General features: G+C 43.7%; 1 protein-coding gene across 1 annotated transcript in view; it reads left to right on the top strand.

Annotated features, from left to right (window-relative positions):
- The window catches only part of LOC144491597 (FYVE, RhoGEF and PH domain-containing protein 3-like), a 243,243-nt gene that overhangs the window by 123,099 nt on the left and 101,006 nt on the right, over nt 1-19,138 (top strand). The window contains exon 2 of the mRNA XM_078209631.1: nt 14,686-14,853. Within this exon, the coding sequence (XP_078065757.1) occupies nt 14,686-14,853 (168 nt within the window). The remainder of the gene's footprint in view (nt 1-14,685; nt 14,854-19,138) is intronic.

The following is a 19,138-nucleotide window of genomic DNA, read 5'->3' on the forward strand; positions in this document are numbered from 1 at the left end:
AGGCTGACCACTCTCTGGGTGAAGAAATTTCTCCTCATCTCTGTCCCAAGTGGTTTATCCTGTATACTCAAACTATGATCCCTGGCTCTGGACACCCCAACCATCGGGAATATCCTCCTTGCACCTGCCTTCTCTAGTCTCATTAGAATTTTATAGATTTCTATGAGATTCCCCCTCATTCTTCTGAACTCCAGTGAATAATCCTAACTGATTCAATCTCTCCTCATACGTCAGCCCTGCCATCCCAGGAATCAGCCTGGTGAACCTTCGCTGCACTCCTTCTAGAGCAGGGGTCTCCAAACTACGGCCCGCAGGCCACATCCGGCCTGCAGCCAGTGGGGCGGGACGGGATTCCCGCTGCCGAAAACACTCCTGCACCCGGAACCCTGCCGCTGACTCAGGATCCAGACGCGGGGACGGAAGCCACAGGCCGGACATTTGCTGCCGCTCTGCGCGGTGTCTGATGGACCCATGGGAATCCCCACCCTCTTTACTGGCCTATTGTCCAATCAGGGCTGCCATCCTGTGACTGACAGTTCATTAAACGAATCAGCAATTGAGACATCTGTTATCCAATTGCCGCTCTGCATTGACTGAGTGACAGCTGCTTTATCCAATCCGTAAGCTCCATCTGTCTGAAATGAGCGAGAACAATGACAATGATGGCGGCAATTCAGACCATATTCAGTTATGGAAGGAAAAAAGAAAAGAAAAGTGGACAGTGAGTGCCGCCTGTTTAATGAAGAATGGGGTGTAAAGTACTTCTTTGTACAAGCAGGTGATAAAGCCTTGTGTGTCATATGCAACAAAACTGTTGCAGTTTTGAAGGAGTACAATGTACGTTGGCACTATGAGACCAAACATGATCCAAGTTATTCCCAATTCACAGGAGTACAGCGTTTGGAAAAATTTGAATCAAAGCAACGCAGGTTGCTTTCCCAACAAGCTTTTATTACGCAGAAGATAACTGAAAATGAAGCTTTAACCAGGGCCAGTTACAAACTCGCTTATGTGTTGGCTAAAAGAGGAAAGCCATTCACTGATGGAGATCTCATCAAAGAGTGTATAATGGAAGCAGTGGAAGAGTTATGCCCAAGAAAAGCAAATCTGTTCAAAATCATCAGTCTTGCGCCAAATACTGTTGCTCGTAGAATTGAGGATATAGGAAGCAATGTATTTCATCAAATTGCAGACAAAGCAAGAAATTTTCAGTTGTATTCTCTCGCACTTGATGAATCGACTGATGTGTGTGACACATCACAACTCCTAGTATTCATCCGTGGCGTCAACAGTGAATTTAATGTGACACAAGAATTAGCATCAGTGCATAGCATGCACAGCACAGTAACTGGAGAAGACATCTTCAAAGAATTGCAAAAAACTGTGTTAGAACATAACCTGAAGTGGAATAAACTGCAATGCATGACAATTGATGGAGGAAAGAACATATCTGGGGTGAAGAAAGGTTTGGTTGGACAAATCACAAAAGCTTGTGAGGTTGGTGGATTCTCAAAGCCCATGTTTCTGCATTGCATTATCCATCAACAAGCATTGCGCGGAAAATATGTGGATATGTCTTGCGTTCTGAAACCTGTTGTTTCAACAGTGAATTTTATTCGATCTCACGGGCTTAATCATCGCCAGTTTTGTGATTTTCTGAAAGAAACTGATTCTGAGTTCGGTGACTTGCCTTATCATACAGCTGTTCGATGGCTTAGTTGTGGAACAGTTCTATCACGGTTCTTTCAGCTCAGAGAGGAAATTGATTCCTTTCTCACAGAGGAGAATCAACCCAAACCACTTTTATCAAATACTGACTGGCTTTGGAAATTGGCATTTTTTGCAGACGTGACAGGCCTTATGAATCAATTGAATCTGAAGTTGCAAGGTGAAACAAATTTGATTTGTGATCTATTCGCGCATGTCAAGGCATTCAGGGTAAAACTGATGCTATTTCAAGGACAGCTGAAAGTTCATAATTTGGTTCATTTTCCATGTTGTGAAAATTTTCATGAAGAAAATGAAGCAGAATTTCCTTCTTCATTTGCAACAGAAATCATTAAGGCCTTGCAAAAACAATTTCAGGAACGATTTTCTGATCTTGATGGAAACACAGATGAAATAAAGCTGTTTCAAAATCCATTTGGCTGCAATGTTGAAACACTCCCAAGTCAGTTTCAAATGGAAATTATTGATCTCCAATCGGATGACATGCTGAAAGACAAGTATAAAGAAGGAAATCTGATCCAATTTTATAAATCTTTGCAGCCTGAGCAGTTTCCAAATTTGAAGTGATTTGCTTGTGGATTTGTGTCAGTTTTTGGTACAACGTACCTGTGTGAACAAACATTTTCAAAAATGAAGTATGTCAAGTCCAAATATTGAGCAAATTTATCTGATGAGCATTTGAAGTCCATTCTAATAATTGGCTCCTCAAGCTTGAAACCTCAGTTCAGCAATATTTTGAAATTAAAAAAGCAGTTCTATCATTCCTATTAATCTTGTGCTTCATAAAACTTCATGATTTGTTGGTTACGATTGAAAACTCCAATTGCCAGAATTGTGTAGAAAGGTGCAGACTGAATTTATTTTTGTTCGACCCTGTATTAATGGTTCAAGTTTATTTTGAATTTCTTGCTTTGTTTTACTGCAGTTCTTTCTTGGGGCGTGTTTATTTTTCTTATTGTGTGCCACAAAATTGGGCAAATTCTCATTTCAAGTAAACATTTGTAAAATGTCAGTAAATAAAATTAATTTAAAAATGAATAGCCTGCTTTTCTCATCTGCAGTTAAGTAATTGATTATTTTGTCAGAACATTTGCTAATGTTTGACATTTTTACTCATTATATAACATTTCTCAGTGTGATCTCGGCATTGTTTCTTTGTAATTGTCACATTTCTCTTTTGTTCTGAATCAGATCATGCTGATTACAAAGATGATCCAAATAAAACGTATTCATTTATTTAAATTTTATTCATTCATTTATAAAACTAATTTTTTTTCTTTGGCCCCCGAAAATGTGTGAAATATACGATGTGGCCCTCGTACTGAAACGTTTGGAGACCCCTGTTCTAGAGCAATAACATTCTTCTTCAGATAAGGAGACCAAAACTGCACACAATATTCCAGGTGTGGCTTCACCAAGGCTCTGTATAATTGCAACAAGTCATCATTGCTCTTGCACTCAAGTCCACTTGCTATGAAGGCCAACGTATCATTTGCCTTTTTTACTGCCTGCTACACCTGCATGCTTACCTTCAGCGACTGGTGTACGACGACACCGAGTTCTTGTTGCACATTTCTGTCTCCTAATTTATGGCCATTCAGGTAGTAATCTGCCTTCCCATTTTAGCTACCAAAGTTGACAACCTCTCATTTATCCAAATTATACTGCAGCTGCCATTCATTTGCCCACTCACTCAACGTGTCCAAATCACACTGAAGCATCTCTGCATCCTCCTCACAGCTCACCCTCCCATCTGCAAATTTGGAGATATTACATTTAGTTTCCTCATCTAAATCATTAATGTATATGGTGAATAGCTAGCGTCCTAGCACTGATCCCTGCAGTGCCCCGCTAGTCACTGCCTGCCATTTGGAAAAAGACCTGTTTATTCCTACTCTTTGTTTCCTATCTGCCAACCAGTTCTCTGTTTATCTCAATACACTCCCCCCCCCCCCCCCCCCCCCAATCCCATGCGTTTTAATTTTACATGCTAATCTCTTACGTGGGACTTTGTTGAAATCCTTTGGGGAAAGTCCAAATTGGACTTTCCAATCCACTGGGTCCCCCCTCATCAAACTTTCTAGTAGTTACATCCTCAGAGAATTCCAGTAGATTTATCAAGCATGGTTTCCCTTTCATAAATCCATGCTGACTCAGTCTGATCCTGCCACTATTTTCCAATTGTTTTGCTATAAAATCCTTGATAATGGATTCTAGCTTTTTTCCCACTCCTGATGTCAGGCTTACAGGTTTATAATTCCCTGTTTTCTCTCCACCTACCTTTTTAAATAATGGGGTTACCTTAGCTACCCTCCAATCTATAGGAACTGTTCCAGAATTCACTCCTGTGCTCCTTGAATGTTTGCCATTGCCTAGCCACTTTCATCCTTTTAAGTAACATTTCCCAATCTATCATAGCCAACTTGCACCTCATATCATCATAATTTCCTTTATTAAGATTCAGGACCCTAGTCTCAGAATCAACTATGTCACCCTCCATCTTGATGAAAAATTCTATCATGTAATAGTCGCTCACCCCAAGGGGTCTTGCACAACTAGATTGCCAATTATTCCTTTCTCATTAGACAATACCCAGTCTAGGGTGTCCTTCTCTCAGCTGGTTCCTCAATGTAGTGGTCCAGAAAACCATCCTCTATACACGCCAGGAATTCCTCCTCTACGGTAATATGACTAATTTGATTTGCCCAATCTATGTGCAGATTAAAATCACCCATAATTACAGATGTTCCTTTATCACATGCATCTCTAATTTCCTGTTTAATGTCATTTGCAACATCACCGCTATAGTTCGGGGGTCTATATACAGCGCCCATTAACGTTTTTGCCTCTGTTTTTTTAGCTCTACCCATATAGAGTCCACGTTGTCGGAACTACAGTATGGTGTTAATTTCCTCTTTAACCGGCAATACAACTCCACCACCTTTTCCTTTTTGTCTGTCCTTCCTAAGTACTGAATATCCCCGAATGTTCAGTTCCCATCCCTGGTCACCCTGCCGCCATGACTCCATTATCCCGACTAAATCATACCCGTTTACATCTATTTGTGCAACTAATTCATCCACTTTATTGCGAATGCTCTGCGCATTAAGACACAAAGGCTTGTCTTCTTAACATTACTGGTCCCATTCCCACTATTTTTCACTGAGGCCCTGTTTCATTCTGGCCTTTGATTTTTCTTTTTCTCCTTTTTGTCTTTGGTTTTTGTCCTTGATTTCCCTCATCTGGCTCCTTGCATAGGTTCCCATCCCCCTGCCATTTTAGTTTAAACCCTCCTCAAGCACCCTCTAGTAAATACTCCTGGAGGACATCAGTCCTGGTCCAACCCGTATAGCTTGTACTGGTCCCATCTCCTCCAGAACTGGCACCAATGCCCCAGGATTCTGAAACCCTCCCCCTCACACCATCTCTTCTGCCACGTAGTCATCCAATATATCCTGTCATTTCTGCTCTGACTAGCATGTGGCACTGATAGTAACCCAGAAATCACTACCTTTGAGGTCCGACTTGTCAACATTCTTCCTAACTCCCTATATTCTGCTTTTAGGAGCTCATCCCTTTTTTTTAACCTATGTTATTGGTGCCGATGTGTGCCACGACCACTGGCTGTCCACCCTCTCCCTCCAGAATGTCCTGTAACCGCTCCGAGATATCCTTGAACCTAACACCAGGGAGGCAACATACCGTCCTGGAGTCTCATTTGTGGCCACCGAAACACCTATCTATTCCCTTTACAATTGAATCCCCTATAAATATTGTATTCCCAGACTTTTCACTCCTCCCCCTGCAGCAGAGCCAACCATGGTGCAACAAATTTGGCCGTTGCTGCTTTTCGCAGAGACGTCATTCCCCTTAACAGTATCCAAAGCAGTATATCTGTTTTTCAGGGGAATGGCCACAGGAGATTCCTGGCTCACCCTCTTGCTCTGCCTGATGATCACCCATTTCCTTTCTGGATGGGGAATCTTAGCCTGCTCCACAGTGTCTCCAGCCACTGCTCCAGCTCTGAAACCTGGGCTTCCAGGAGCTGCAGCTGGAGACACTTCCTGCACACATGCTGGTCCTGGGCACTGGAAATGTTCCTGGCTTCCCACATGGAGCACGAGGAGCACACCCCAGCTTGGAGATCTCCTGCCATGACATAGCCCTTTAATTTAAACTTTTAAAGATGCTTGATATCAGATTATATCCAATTCTCTGGGGCCTTTCTTTCCCAATCCATGTTACTACTGAATGTAAATAACTCTTTCAAACTATAAACCACAAAAAGATCTCTGAAATATTAATGTTAAAAGTATTAAACACTTACTCAACCTTACCCACTACTTAGCAATCAGCTCTCTCCCTCGAGTCCTCTACTACTGCAGCAGGGCCAAGACCAGTCTCTGAAGATTCAGAAGTTAGAAAGCAAGGACAAAAAGCACCTCTTCCCCCTCTGTGCTGAAATCCCACTCACTCTGGGTGTTTTCTCCCACCGTTCCAGTGCAAAGCTCACTGAGTGTGCTTTCAGAGTCCTTTCTTAAATAGAGATGAGATGACTCACACACCAGTTAAACTTCAAAAGTATTCACACTTATTGAGGCCCTAATCAGGTTTCCGGTGATTGACAGTTAACTGCCCCTTCTCTACAGATGACTTTCTAAGGTAAAGAATGGGAGGAATTGGCCGGAAAAGGAGGTGGGGCTGGGGGGGGGGGGGGGGGGGGGGCACTGCAAAGCCTGCCCCTTGCCTGGATGAGAAGAGTTTCCACCAAGTGCATGTGATGCAAATAAGGTTCCCTCCCATGACCTGGTGGAGTAAGAGGGCACAGTGGGTGCAAATGTGTTGAAAGTGTAGCCTGTGGGTTTTGAGCCCTCTATCTTTAATGGTTGATCTTTTGGCAGTAAGAAATTTACAGATAGAATAAAAATGGCAGTTGAGCAGCTTCCAAGTGATTCAATGTTTGTATTAATATTTGGTGTGAGTGGAATGGAGAGAGCGCATCCCTGTTTCATTAACCTTCTCCACACTGACATATCCAAGCTCTTTAATTCGGCTTCTTGGTAATCCCCAATTTTTCTTCTTTGGCACTCCCTCTGGGTAGAGGGTGACTTGTTTCCACTCCAGAGAGGTGGGTGCTGTGGTGGCTGAATAGTCCAGTTCTGGAGCTGCAGACTCTGCCGCAGGTTTGGCAGGTGGGGTTTGATGAGCTGGGTGGGTGGGATGCGTTGGATTTTGTGCTCTCTTTCCGCTGTTTACGCTTGGACTCCACATTCTCCACCCTGTGACACTCCAGATGATTCACTCCTTCGCTGGTGCTTCTACTCCAGTTTGTATGTTCTCAATCAACTGATTTCCATGTGTCAATGGGGATGTTGCATTTATTTTGAGAGGCTTTCAGAGTATCCTTGCTATGTTTCCTCTGCCTTCCTAGTGATCACTTGCCATTACGGAGTTCAGAGTAGAGCACTTGTTTCAGGAATCTTGTGATGGGCATGCGGACAATGTGGCCCACCCATCGCAGCTGGTCGAGTGTGACCAGGGCCTCGATGCTGGGGATATTGGCCTGGGAGAGGATGCTCACATTGATGCGCCTATCCTGCCATTGGATTTGCAGGATTTTGCAGAGACAATGTTGGTGATATCTCTCCAGGGATTTGAGGTGACTGCTGTACGTTGTCTATGTTTCTAATGCATACAGGAGTGTGGGGACCACAGCTGCTCTGTAGACCATGAGCTTGGAGCTGGATTTGAAGTCTCGAGCTTCAAACACTTTGTTCCTCAGGCGTCCGAAGACTGCACTGGTGCATTGGAGTTGATGCTGGATTTCATCATCGAGGTCTGCCCAAGGTGACAGGAGGCTCCCGACGTATGGGAAATGATCCACATTGTCCAGGGGCTCACCGTGGATCTTGATGGTCGGGGAGGCAGTTTTGTATGGCAGGACCGGGCTGGTAGAGAACTTTGTTTTCTGGACATTTGTTCTGAGGCCCATTTTCTCATATGCCTCGGTGAATGCATCAACAATGGTTTGCTGCTTGGGCTCTGTGCACTCAGAGGCATCAGCTGTGTACTGCAGCTCGATGACAGAGATTGAGGTGGTCTTGGTTCTGGCCTGGAGGCGTCAGAAGCTGAACAGTTTCCTGCTTGTCCGGTAGGTTAGCTCCACTCCAGCCGGGAGCTTCAAGGTGATGAGGTGGAGTGTTGCTGCGAGGAAGATGGAGAAGAGCATTGGTACGATGACAGGGCCCTGTTTGACTCCAGATTGCACTTGTATTGGCTCTGGTGGTTCCATTGGTGAGGATCAGGGTTTGCATGTCATTGTGGAGCAGGCGGAGAATGATGACGAATTTCTGTGGGCAGGGAAATTTGAGGAGAATGTTCCACAATCCCTCATGATTAACAGAGTCGAAGACCTTTGCGAGATCGAAGAAGGCCTTGTATAGAGGTTGATGCAGCTCCCTGCACTTTTCCTGGATTTGTCAATTTTAATCACACCACATTAGCATGCCTTCAGCTGCCAAGAACCGGAGCTCTGGAAGTGCCTCCCACAGTCTCCCTCGCTTTCTTTAAAGATGCACCTTAAACCAACCATTCATCTTCCCTAATATCTCCTATGTAACTTGGTGTCAAATTTTGTTTGATAATTTTCCTGTGAGGTACCTTGGGATAGTTACTATGTTAAAGGTGCTATATAAATGCAAATACTTGCTGTTACAGCCTCAGTGCATGCCATAATTTGATTCTGGTTTGAAGCTACTTTTTATTTTTGTCCTGCATGTTAAAATAGTTTCCTTTTTGGAGGGAGGTACACTGCACGCTGCTAAAATGGTTATTTATGTCTGAACCTCGATTGTGAGGGCATATCACAGCCAAGCCCATTCTGTGTACACCTTGCCTTCTAATGGCTGTGCTTTTTGAATGTATTGCCTCCTGATAGCATAAAAATCAATTATCCTTCCTGAAACCATTTGCTTTTCCATATTCCTGCCCTGCTGCAAGACCCTTCTCCAAACCCACTCTTTGTTTCAAACATCTGGCCATCTTCCCAAAATTGCCTTTCCTGGGTCATTTTTCTTCCCTTCAGTGAAGTGTCCCTTGCGATGATTTTCTACTTTAAGGCGCTACCTAAATGTAAGTTTTTCTGAGTGAGTTATGCAGAATAGATTAAAGCTGTGTTGCTGCTGTAAGTTTGAAGTGTTTTTGCATGCTGCAGGGTGTTGTATTGGTATTTTGTTTTTGCTCCTCCATTTGCAGGAAACTGCATTGACCACATTCAAGTTCGATGTGTTATTTATGAGCGTCGTGAGCACATTGTTTGCTTTTGATCTTTCAGTTTTCAGAAGTGAGGCAGTCGCAGTTTCACTTTAGAATTTGTACTGCAAAATTGGGCTACTTTCAGATCACCTTTCCTGGTCATGCTGCAAAATCCATTGTCATCTTTTAACCTTACAATTTTAATCTCACATGAAAACAAAATTCCTTTTGGTCGATCTATAGGGGCGGCACAGTGATTAGCACCACTGCCTCACAGCTCCGGGGAGCCGGGTTCAATTCCGGCCTCGAGTGACTGTGCAGAGTTTGCACGTTCTCCCCGTGTCTGTGTAGGTTCCCACCTGGGTGCTCCAGGTTCCTCCCACAGTCTAAAGATATGGAGGTTAGGTCGATTAGTCATACTAAATTGCCCCTTAATCTCCCAAGATGTGTAGGTTAGATAGATTAGCCATGATAAATGTGTGGGGTTACAGGGGTAGGCTGGGAGAAAAGGACCTGGGAAAGATAATCTGTCAGCGGGTTGGTACGGACTCGATGGGCTGAATGGTCTCTTCTGTACTGTAGGGATTCTATGATCTTGTAATTCCGCTTTGAAAAATTGCTGGTCATCAAATTCTCAGGCCAGGATACTTTGTTCTATGAATTTTGAAAAACTTTATATGATTAACTTTACTTAAAAGACACACTATTGTCACAAATTGGTTCTGAAAACATGTTTAGTTTTGAGCTAAGGTTTGATGAGTTTCCAAAATGTTTTTTTCTAAGAAAGCAAAAGTACCACAACCTATTTTTTTTTCAGCCTCCTTACAAAGTATACGTGTCGTATACTTGTTACCAGCCACTTTAGCAGCTTCACTCGTCACAGGGCCGCTTACAAATTTGGAGATGAACACCAGCATTTTATAGGCTGGCCGAATGTGTCTCACCCAGCATCGGTTAGCATTCTGGTCAGTCTGTTCACTCCGTGCGAGCAGGTTGCAGCAACAGCTTTCAGATTATTCTAACTGGACTAAAAATAGTCTGTTTGACTTGTTGTGAAATGGTCACGCTGCCAACTTTTAGTTGTCAGTCGCTTGCAAGCAACGCAACATAGCCTGATGTTAACTTAGTGCATACACACACCCCTAAGCAGGGTATTAACTACTGACTTTGCAAAGCTATGTTTTAAACTCTGGCAATAATCTGGGCAGTTGAGAATAGCTTCTCATTTATTGTATGAGTTCAGACAATTTCTGAGCTTGTGTGCAAATGATTGTTATCTGTCGTCTTACGCCCAGGAAACAACGTTAAATGGGTAGCTCAGATTCTTATCAAAGTACGTGGTTTAGACGATATAATGTATGGCAAATGAGGCATTATTTTCTTGATATTCAGTCATTGAAGTATATGCAAAATAGGTTAATTTATCAATGTTTGTTAATAAATCCAATAAATGTCACCTTGATTTGCAACCTTTTCTTAATTAGTCTTTGTTTTGGGAAAGAAGGAATAAGTGCAAATGCTTATTTGGCAGGGGCGAAACCATCAAGAGGCAGGGAACAAAGCTAGTCCATTGCACTTGGAGTGTTCTGAAGCCTGTGGTGGTGGTTTTCCCTGGCTAGGGTAAAATCAAGGATCAGGGTAGTCAATGAGATTAAACCAAGGCTTTACCTGCTGCAATTTTTCAAAGCCATCTTGGCCTTTTGGCGAAGATGAAACGTTAGATCAAGCCCAGGAGGAGGAGCAATGCTTCATTCTGTCAGCTTGGGTCTTGTTTGATTGAGCCCAAGATGGGATGCAATATCTTGTCTTGTCTGCTTGGATCTTGTGTGTCCCTCACGTGGGGACCATGATTGGACTTAATTTGAATTGGCTTTTTTGATTAAAAATATAGTTTATTTATTAGTCACAAGTAAGGCATACATTAACACTGCAATGAAGTTACTGTGAAATTCCCCTAGTCGCCACACTTCGGTGCCTGTTCGGGTCAATGCATCTAACCAGCATGTCTTTCAGAATGTGGGAGGAAACCGGAGCATCCGGAAGAAACCCATGCACACGGGGAGAACGTGCAAACTCGACACAGACAGTGACCCAAGGCCGGAATCGAACCTGGGTCCCTGGCGCTGTGAAGTAGCAGCGCTAACCACTGTGCTACCGTGCCACCCGAAAGCACTGAAAGATACCAATTAAAGAGGAGAAATGCTGATCATAGAATCCAAAGAATCCCTACAGTACAGAAGGAGGCCATTCAGCCCATTGAGTCAGTACCAATCACAATCCCACCCAGGCCCTATTTCCGCAACCCCATGCATTTACCCTGCTAATTCCATGAAACTAGGGTTAATTTAGCGTGGCCAATCCACCTAACCTGCGCTTCTTTGGACTGTGGGAGAAAACCGGAGCACCCGGAGGAAACCCACGTTGACACGGGGAGAATGTGCAAACTCCACACAGACAGTGACCCGAGGTCGGAATTGAACTTGGGACCCTGGCGCTGTGAGGCAGCAGTGCTAACCACTGTGTCACCGTGCCGCCCAGTCAGCACCTATGAAGGAAATAAAGAGTTGTAAGCTTAGTGGTTATGCATATTCGATCAGACAATGGGTGGAAGGGTAGGCAACTGATTAAACTTGTTTTTATTTCTGTGGTTGACCTGATTTCCTATGTATGATATTGCTTGGATAATATTGTGTGAAGCCGGTAGGTTCACAATGGGCTTCATTACTTCACTCACTAAGAAACTAGAAAAATACCTGAATTAAAGCTAAGTAGAGTTTAAAAAGAAACTTCAATGTTAGACTTAGTACTTCTGACCAAATGTGACTGACTGATTTGTGTGACTGGGGCAACAGATTTTTTTCAGAATGTGCGTGCACTATTTTTATCAACGTTTAAAATTCTATGTTAAAACAAACATAAACACTTCTGCCCACTCTGGCCATATTCTTGCAGCCATTAAAATCAATGATTGGTTTATGATCATTATTGATTTGGGTATGCCATGGATTTAGAAAATCCCCAATTCTAGTCCGTTTCTCACCTCTGTATTTCCATAAAAATTGACTTAAATTATGATGTTACTTTGGCTTTGTGCAGGTATAGAGACAGTAGTTTCACACATGTTCTAAATGAACTGTGCAAGTGTTTACATTGTTAATATGGAAATTGGCAGTGGAAGTTCTCTGAAGAACTTGGACTGTGTGCGTGCGTGTGCGTGCGTGTGCGCGCGCCCATATGAGAGAAACAGCTGGAATTTGGGTTGAAGTCTGGTTCTGCCATTTTTCCATCAATGTTTTGCTTCATAGAATCATAGAATCCCTACAGTGCAGAAGGAGGCCTTTCGACCCATCTAGTCTGCACCGACCACAATCCCACCCAGGCCCTATCCCCATACATTTACCCTAGCTAGTCCCCCTGACACTAAGGAGCCATTTTGCATTGCCAATCCACCTAACCCGCACATCTTTGGCTTGATTTGATAAATTTCCCAATAGGAGATTTGATAGTTCTTTTCAAAATCATGAATCTGGATAAATTAGATCAGGAGAAGCTGTTCCAGTTGGTGGAAAGATTAAGAGCCAGAGGACTGATTGAAGGTGAGGAGCAACGAAGCAACAGCAACACAAGGGGAAACTTTTTGTGCAGCAAGTGGTTAGGATATTGAATGCACTGCTCTCGAGTGTGGTGAAGAAACATGCATAGAATCAGGAACCATTCAGCCCATCAAGTCTGCACTGACTCTCTGGCACAACATCTTACCCAAGCCCTCTCCCTCACCTTATCCCCGTAACCCCACACATTTGTCATGGCTAATCCATCTAACCTGCACAACTTGGGACACCAAGGGACAATTTAGCATGGCCAATCCACCTAACCTCCATATCTTTGGACTGTGGGAGGAAACCGGAGCACCCGGAGGAAACCCACGCAGACAGGGGGAGAATGTGCAAACTCCACACAGTCCCCCAAGGCTGGAATGGAACCTGGGTCCCTGGTGCTGTGAGGTAACAGTGCTAACCACTCTGCCACCATGCCGCCCATTCAATTGAGGCCTTGAAAAGAGAATTAGATCATTATCTGGAGAGAGAACATTTGCTGGGGAATGGAGGAAAGGTGGTAGAGTTGGGACTAGGCAAGTTGCTCTTTTAGTGAACAGTCATGACACGGCGAGTCGAATGGCTTCCTTCTGTATTGTAGCCATTCTATGAATGGTTCTTTCTACTTATGGAGGGATTATATCCCTCCAGTTCTGCCTCCTTTGTCGCAAATGCAAAATACACCTGCATTGCTCAGATGCATTTATATTCTTTGATGGACATAGGGGAGCGTAATACAAAAGCAAAATACTGTGGATGCTGAAAATCTGAAGCAAATATAGAAAATGCTAGAAAATACTCAGCATGCCAGGCAGCTGCTGTGGAGAGAGATTGTTATTGATAAGGGTCACAATGATGGCTTCTGAACAGCAGCAATCGATAGAAGTCAAACAAGAGCAGCGAATGCAATATTGGATTTTAAAAGGATAGATGTGATTTTCAGCTGTTACTTCCTGCCTCACCAATTCTTGGCCTCCTGCAGGACGGATGCTCAGGGATTGCTGTAAAAGGCAGTGTCGCTGTATTTTCAGGCCTAGACATGCACTTCGGTTTAAAGTGTGAGTAACTACGATACCCTGGTCAACCATGTTAGAGGAACATGATTTATATGGTGAAATTGCATAAAATTGTACACGCAAACTTAATTGAATTGAAGCTTTAAAATCTCCCCATCTGGAATGACTAAACCAATTCACTGCAACAAAATGGTTTCTGAAGAGGTTTAGGGCCTTGGGATCATGGAAACCCCACAGTACAGAAGGAGGCCATTCGGCCCATCGAGTCTGTACCGACAACAATCCCACCTACGCCCTATTTACTCTGCCAATCCCCCTGCCACAGGGGTCAATTTAGCATGGCCAATCAACCTAACCCGCATATCTTTCGAGTGTGGGAGGAAACCGGAGCACCCAGAAGAAACCCACGCAGACACGGGGAGAAAGTGCAAACTCCACACAGACAGTGACCTGAGGTCGGAATCGAACCTGGATCCCTGGTACTGTGAGGCAGCAGTGCTAACCACTGTGCCACCATGCCGTGTTGCCAATCTTGAGGAGAAAATGCATATAGGTCGTGGTTCAGATTGGATCATGGGAGGAAGGCACAGATTTATCACCGGTGAGAATTAGGAGATGGTCTACATTTTTGTGTTTGTTCTTCAAAAATAATCTGCTCAACTTGTAAACACTTCACTGCTGCCAGATCTGTTCTCCTATCGCAGTTACTTAGTGCATGAGAATAAAAGGGATGCCTTTCCCTGCCATTTTATTATCCTCTAGTTGTGGGGAAGTACATGACTTGCAAGTCAAGCCTTTCGACAGGATGGCTGGCGTGCTGGGATATGATAGACAGGTCTCTAGAGTCTCCCAGCTATCCCTCTAATGTAGTCTCTGCTGCAGCTATAATTAGCTTGAGAAGCGGTATTTTTTAGTTCATTTTTCTTATTGCAACTAGTGAATCATTTTGAAATTTCAAGCTGCACTGGTGATATTAAAGTAAAATTCTAAAATAGTGTGTTCAACTCTTAGTAAAATATAATTCTGAGCATGGTTGATGTATGAATCTGTTGAAAAGTGTCACTGAATGGAATGCATTTTCTCTGTTCCAGGTTACTCCCGAATACCACTGCATGTCAGAAGCAATTCTGAGTGCAACTCAACCTTAGAGTTAAGAGGTCATCTTCAGCGTCTCAGTTCTGTACCATGCATTCAGCAAACAGGAAGAAAGCTAACCAACAAATCAGCAGTCAGGAAAGTCACTGCCCAAAAACCTCAAGGCAAGTTCCAAGTCTGAGACACCACAATTGCATGAAGTGGGAAAATAGCTTTCAATATTGTGGCCAGCAACCTGATATAATGAGGGCAACGCAAGATGAATTGGATTAACAGTTGTGTTTGCAGGGTTATGCAAGTATTTTTTTTAAAATCCAGTAGACAGAATCTCATAAAATATCTACCAATAAGTGCTGATTAAAAATGTTTAACTGTATTTCATTTTAGAAGTACAATTAAAACCGTGATATATATGATTGTTTAGGGATTTGATGATGGTATTCCTATTTGAAATCAATATTGTTGTGAATGTAACCAAGCTCCATTTTGAACTTCCTTTGCTGTCTGATGAGCAGTAAAGTTGAGTGTGAGGTGACAATTTCCTGTCATTCTTTTCATCTCAATTTTGGTCCCGCCTCTACCATCAGAACATTTTCTCCCATCCCCCGCCTTTGCTGCCTTTTAACTCGAGGAGCAGCAATATCTAAATGCCCTGGTGCCTCCTCTCTTCAGCTGTAAACTCACAAAAGGGCGTGCCCAGGTTTTAACCAACTTCCTGACTGCATTTGTTTCACCAGAGCTTTAAGTTCCGTTTGCAAATAGAATCATAGAGTGGAATCTGTACAGTGCAGAAGGAGGCCCATCGAGTCTGCACTGACTACAATCCCACCCAGGGCCTATCCCCGTAACCCCACATATTTACCCTGCTAATCTCCCTGACACTAATGGGCAATTTATCATGGCCAATCCACTTAACCCGCACATCTTTGGAGCACAGGAGGAAACCAGAGCACCCGGAGGAAACGCACGCAGACACAGGGAGAACGTGCAGACTCCACACACATGGGCTGATGGCCCACAGCGCCACATGGATGCCCAGTTTTGAGCCGCTAGATCCATTCCAAGAGTCATTCCCATTTAGCACAGTTTCACTGCCACAATGAAGAATCCTCAATTGGAAGAGTAAGAAATGGGAACAGGAGTAGACCATTTGGCCTCTCGAGCCTGCTCCGCCATTCAATAAGGCATTGACTGACCTGACGTTCCTCACGTCCACTTTCCTGCCCTTTCCTCAAAACCCTTGATTCCGTTACTGATCAAAAATTCATCTATCTCAGCCTTAAAAATACACAAAAGGCTCTGCCCCCACACCTCTCTGTGACAAGGAGTTCAAAGACTCTCAACTTCAGAAGAAATTCCTCCTCATCAGTCTTAAATTGGTGCCGTTGTAGTCTGAGACTATGCCCTCTGGTCCTAAACTCTCCCATGAGGGGAATCATCCTCTCAGCATTTCCCCTGTCAAGCCTCTTCAGAATCCCATATGTTTCAACAAGGTCACCTCTCATTCTTCTAAATTCCAACGAGTAGGGTCCCAACTTGTTTAAGCATTCCTCAAAAGACAATTCCTCCATATCGAGGATCATCCTAGTGAACCTTCACTGAACTGTCTCCAATGAAATAATATCTTTTCTTAAATAAGTGTACTAAAACTTCTCACAGTGCTCCAGATGTGGTCTCACCAGTATCTTGTACAGTTGCAGCAAGAATTCCCTATTCTTATACTCCAAATCTCTTAAAATAAGAGCCAACATTCCATTAGCCCTCCTGATTTTCTGCGCCCGTGCGCTGGACTTTTGTGATCTGTGCACAAGTACCACTAAGGCCCTTTGTGTTGCAGCTTTCTGCAGTTTTTCTCCATTTAAATAATGCTCTTCTTTTGTCCTCCCTTCCAAAATGAACAGCTTCAGATTTTCCCATATTATACTCCATAAATATTCTCTCTCTAGCACTGACGCACGGTGGCAACAGTGTGTACCATATATGCAATGCATTGCAGCAACTCAGCAAGACTACTTCAACAGCACCTTCCAAGTCTGCGACCTCTCCCGCCTAGAAGGACAAGAATAGAAGACGTATGGGAACACTGCCACCTGCAAGTTCCCCTCCAAGCCACACACCATCCTTCCTTCACTGTTGTGGGTCAAAATCCTGGAACTCCCTTCCTAACAGCACTGTGGGTGAACCTACGCCACATGAACTCCGGCAGTTCAAGAAGGCAGTTCACCGCCACCTTCTTGGGCAATTTGGGATGAGCAGTAAATGCTGGCCTTACCAGCAATGCTCGCATGCCATGAAAGAATAAAAAATGTTTGCCACTGCCTTGGATCACCCTGGATTGGCTAATTGTATGTTGCATAGATCAGGAACTACCGAAAACTGAAGGTCACACTTGACTCTTGTATTCCATTGTAGTTTGGCATTGAATAGATACTTGGCAATATCAATATCTAGAATGACAGACGTTGTTTAATCCTTTAGTCTTTAACACTGCTCTTATCCGCTTGGCAATTTATGTAAATTATAGTTTATTTATTAGTCATAAGTAGGCTGACATTAACACTACAATGAAGATACTGTGAAAATCCGGCGCCTGTTTGGGTACACTGAAGGAGAATTTAGCGTGGTCAACATGTTTAGTTTGATCTTGTTCAATTAGTCGATAAAGCTATCCCTCATTTTGCACCCCGAATGTGTTCCTAAAAAATAGCTTCCTAACTGAAAAAATGTGTTAAACATAAATCACTCCCCCGTGAAAAAAACATGTCATAAGATAGATTAAATTCCTGTCTTTAATACCCTGTTGGCACCTTGAACTTAACTGGCCCCAAAATCCTCTAACTTACTAACTCTTATTAATTTAGTAATTCTTTCCATTTACCGCCCACTCGCTGCTTCCCTCCTGCTCCCCACCCCCTGCCACCCAGCTCTCCCGAGCCCTTGCTCGCAGCAAGGATTTTGGAGAGGGAAGAGGCAAGCGGGAGGGTTGATGGGGCGGTGAGCAGAATGGAATGAGAGAGTCAGGAAAACGGTGAATGGGAGGGGTGGGGAGGGAAATGGTAAGCAAGGGGGAATGACTGGGGGGAAGGGGCTGGTGGTAAGTGAAGAATCAGTTTGTATTTTTTTTAATAAACAGTGTGTGCAGTAATTGTGCAATTTAAAAAGAAAAGAGACAACGAGACACTGGTATCCAGGGCATGTCACTCACTTACAAATTGCACTAAAGCACAAACCCACTATTAGAAGTGCTTTACCCTGGCAACAAATGTCCATTGTGATGATGTTTCTGTGACAAAATTCTGATAAAGGAGCATCCTGAATCGGAACATTAGCTCCATTCTCTCCACAGATGCTGTCACATCCTGCTGAGATTTTACATATAGAAACATAGGAAATAGGAGCAGGAGGCCATTCAGCCCTTCGAGTCTGCCCTGCCATTCATTATGATCATGGATGATCATCCATCTCAATAGCCTGATCCCTGCCTTCCCCCCCGCCCCCAATATTTTTTGATCCCCTTCACCCAAAGTGCTATATATAACTCCTTCTTGAAAACATACAATGCTTTGGCCTCAACAACTTCTGTGGAATTCCATAGGCTGACCAATCTCTGAGTGAAGAAATTTCTCCTCATCTCTGTTCTAAACGGTCTACTCTGTATCCTCAGACTGTAAGCCCTGGTTCTGGACACCGCACCATCGGAAATATCCTCCTTGTATCTACCATGTCTAGTCCCATTAAAATTTTATAGATTTCTATGAAATCCCCCCTCATTTTTCTGAATTCCAGTGAATACAATCCTCACTGATTCAATCTCTCCTCATACATCAGTCCGGCCATCCCAGGAATCAGTCCGGTAAACCTTTGCTGCACTCCCTCTAGAGCAAGAACATCCATCCTCAGATAAGGAGACCAAAACTGCACACAATATTCCAGGTGTGGCCTCACCAAGGCCCTGTATAATTGCAAGAAGACATCATTGCTCCTGCACTCGAATCCACTCGTTATGAAGATCAACATACTATTTGCCTGTTTTTACTGCTTACCTTGAGCAATTGGTGTTCGAGGACACCCAAGTCTCATTGCACGTTCCCCTCTCCTAATAATGGCCATTCAGGTCTTCTGTCTTCCCATTTTTGCTACCGAAGTGGATAACCTCACATGTATCCAAATTATAATGCATCTGCCATTCACTTGCCCACTGACTGTCCAAATCACGCTGAAGCACCCCTGCATTCTCCTCACAGCTCACCCTCCCATCCAGCTTTGTGTCATCTGCAAATTGGATGGCATTACATTTAGCTTCCTCATCTAAATCATTAATATATGTTGTGAATAGCTGGGGTCCCAGCACTGATCCCTGCGGTACCCCACCAGTCACTGCCTGCCATTTGGGGTGGCACGGTGGTCCAGTTGTTAGCACTGTTGCCTCGCAATGCCAGGGACCCGGAT

The sequence above is a fragment of the Mustelus asterias genome, chromosome 3 (assembly GCF_964213995.1).
Source record: "Mustelus asterias chromosome 3, sMusAst1.hap1.1, whole genome shotgun sequence".
Taxonomy (NCBI): domain Eukaryota; kingdom Metazoa; phylum Chordata; class Chondrichthyes; order Carcharhiniformes; family Triakidae; genus Mustelus; species Mustelus asterias.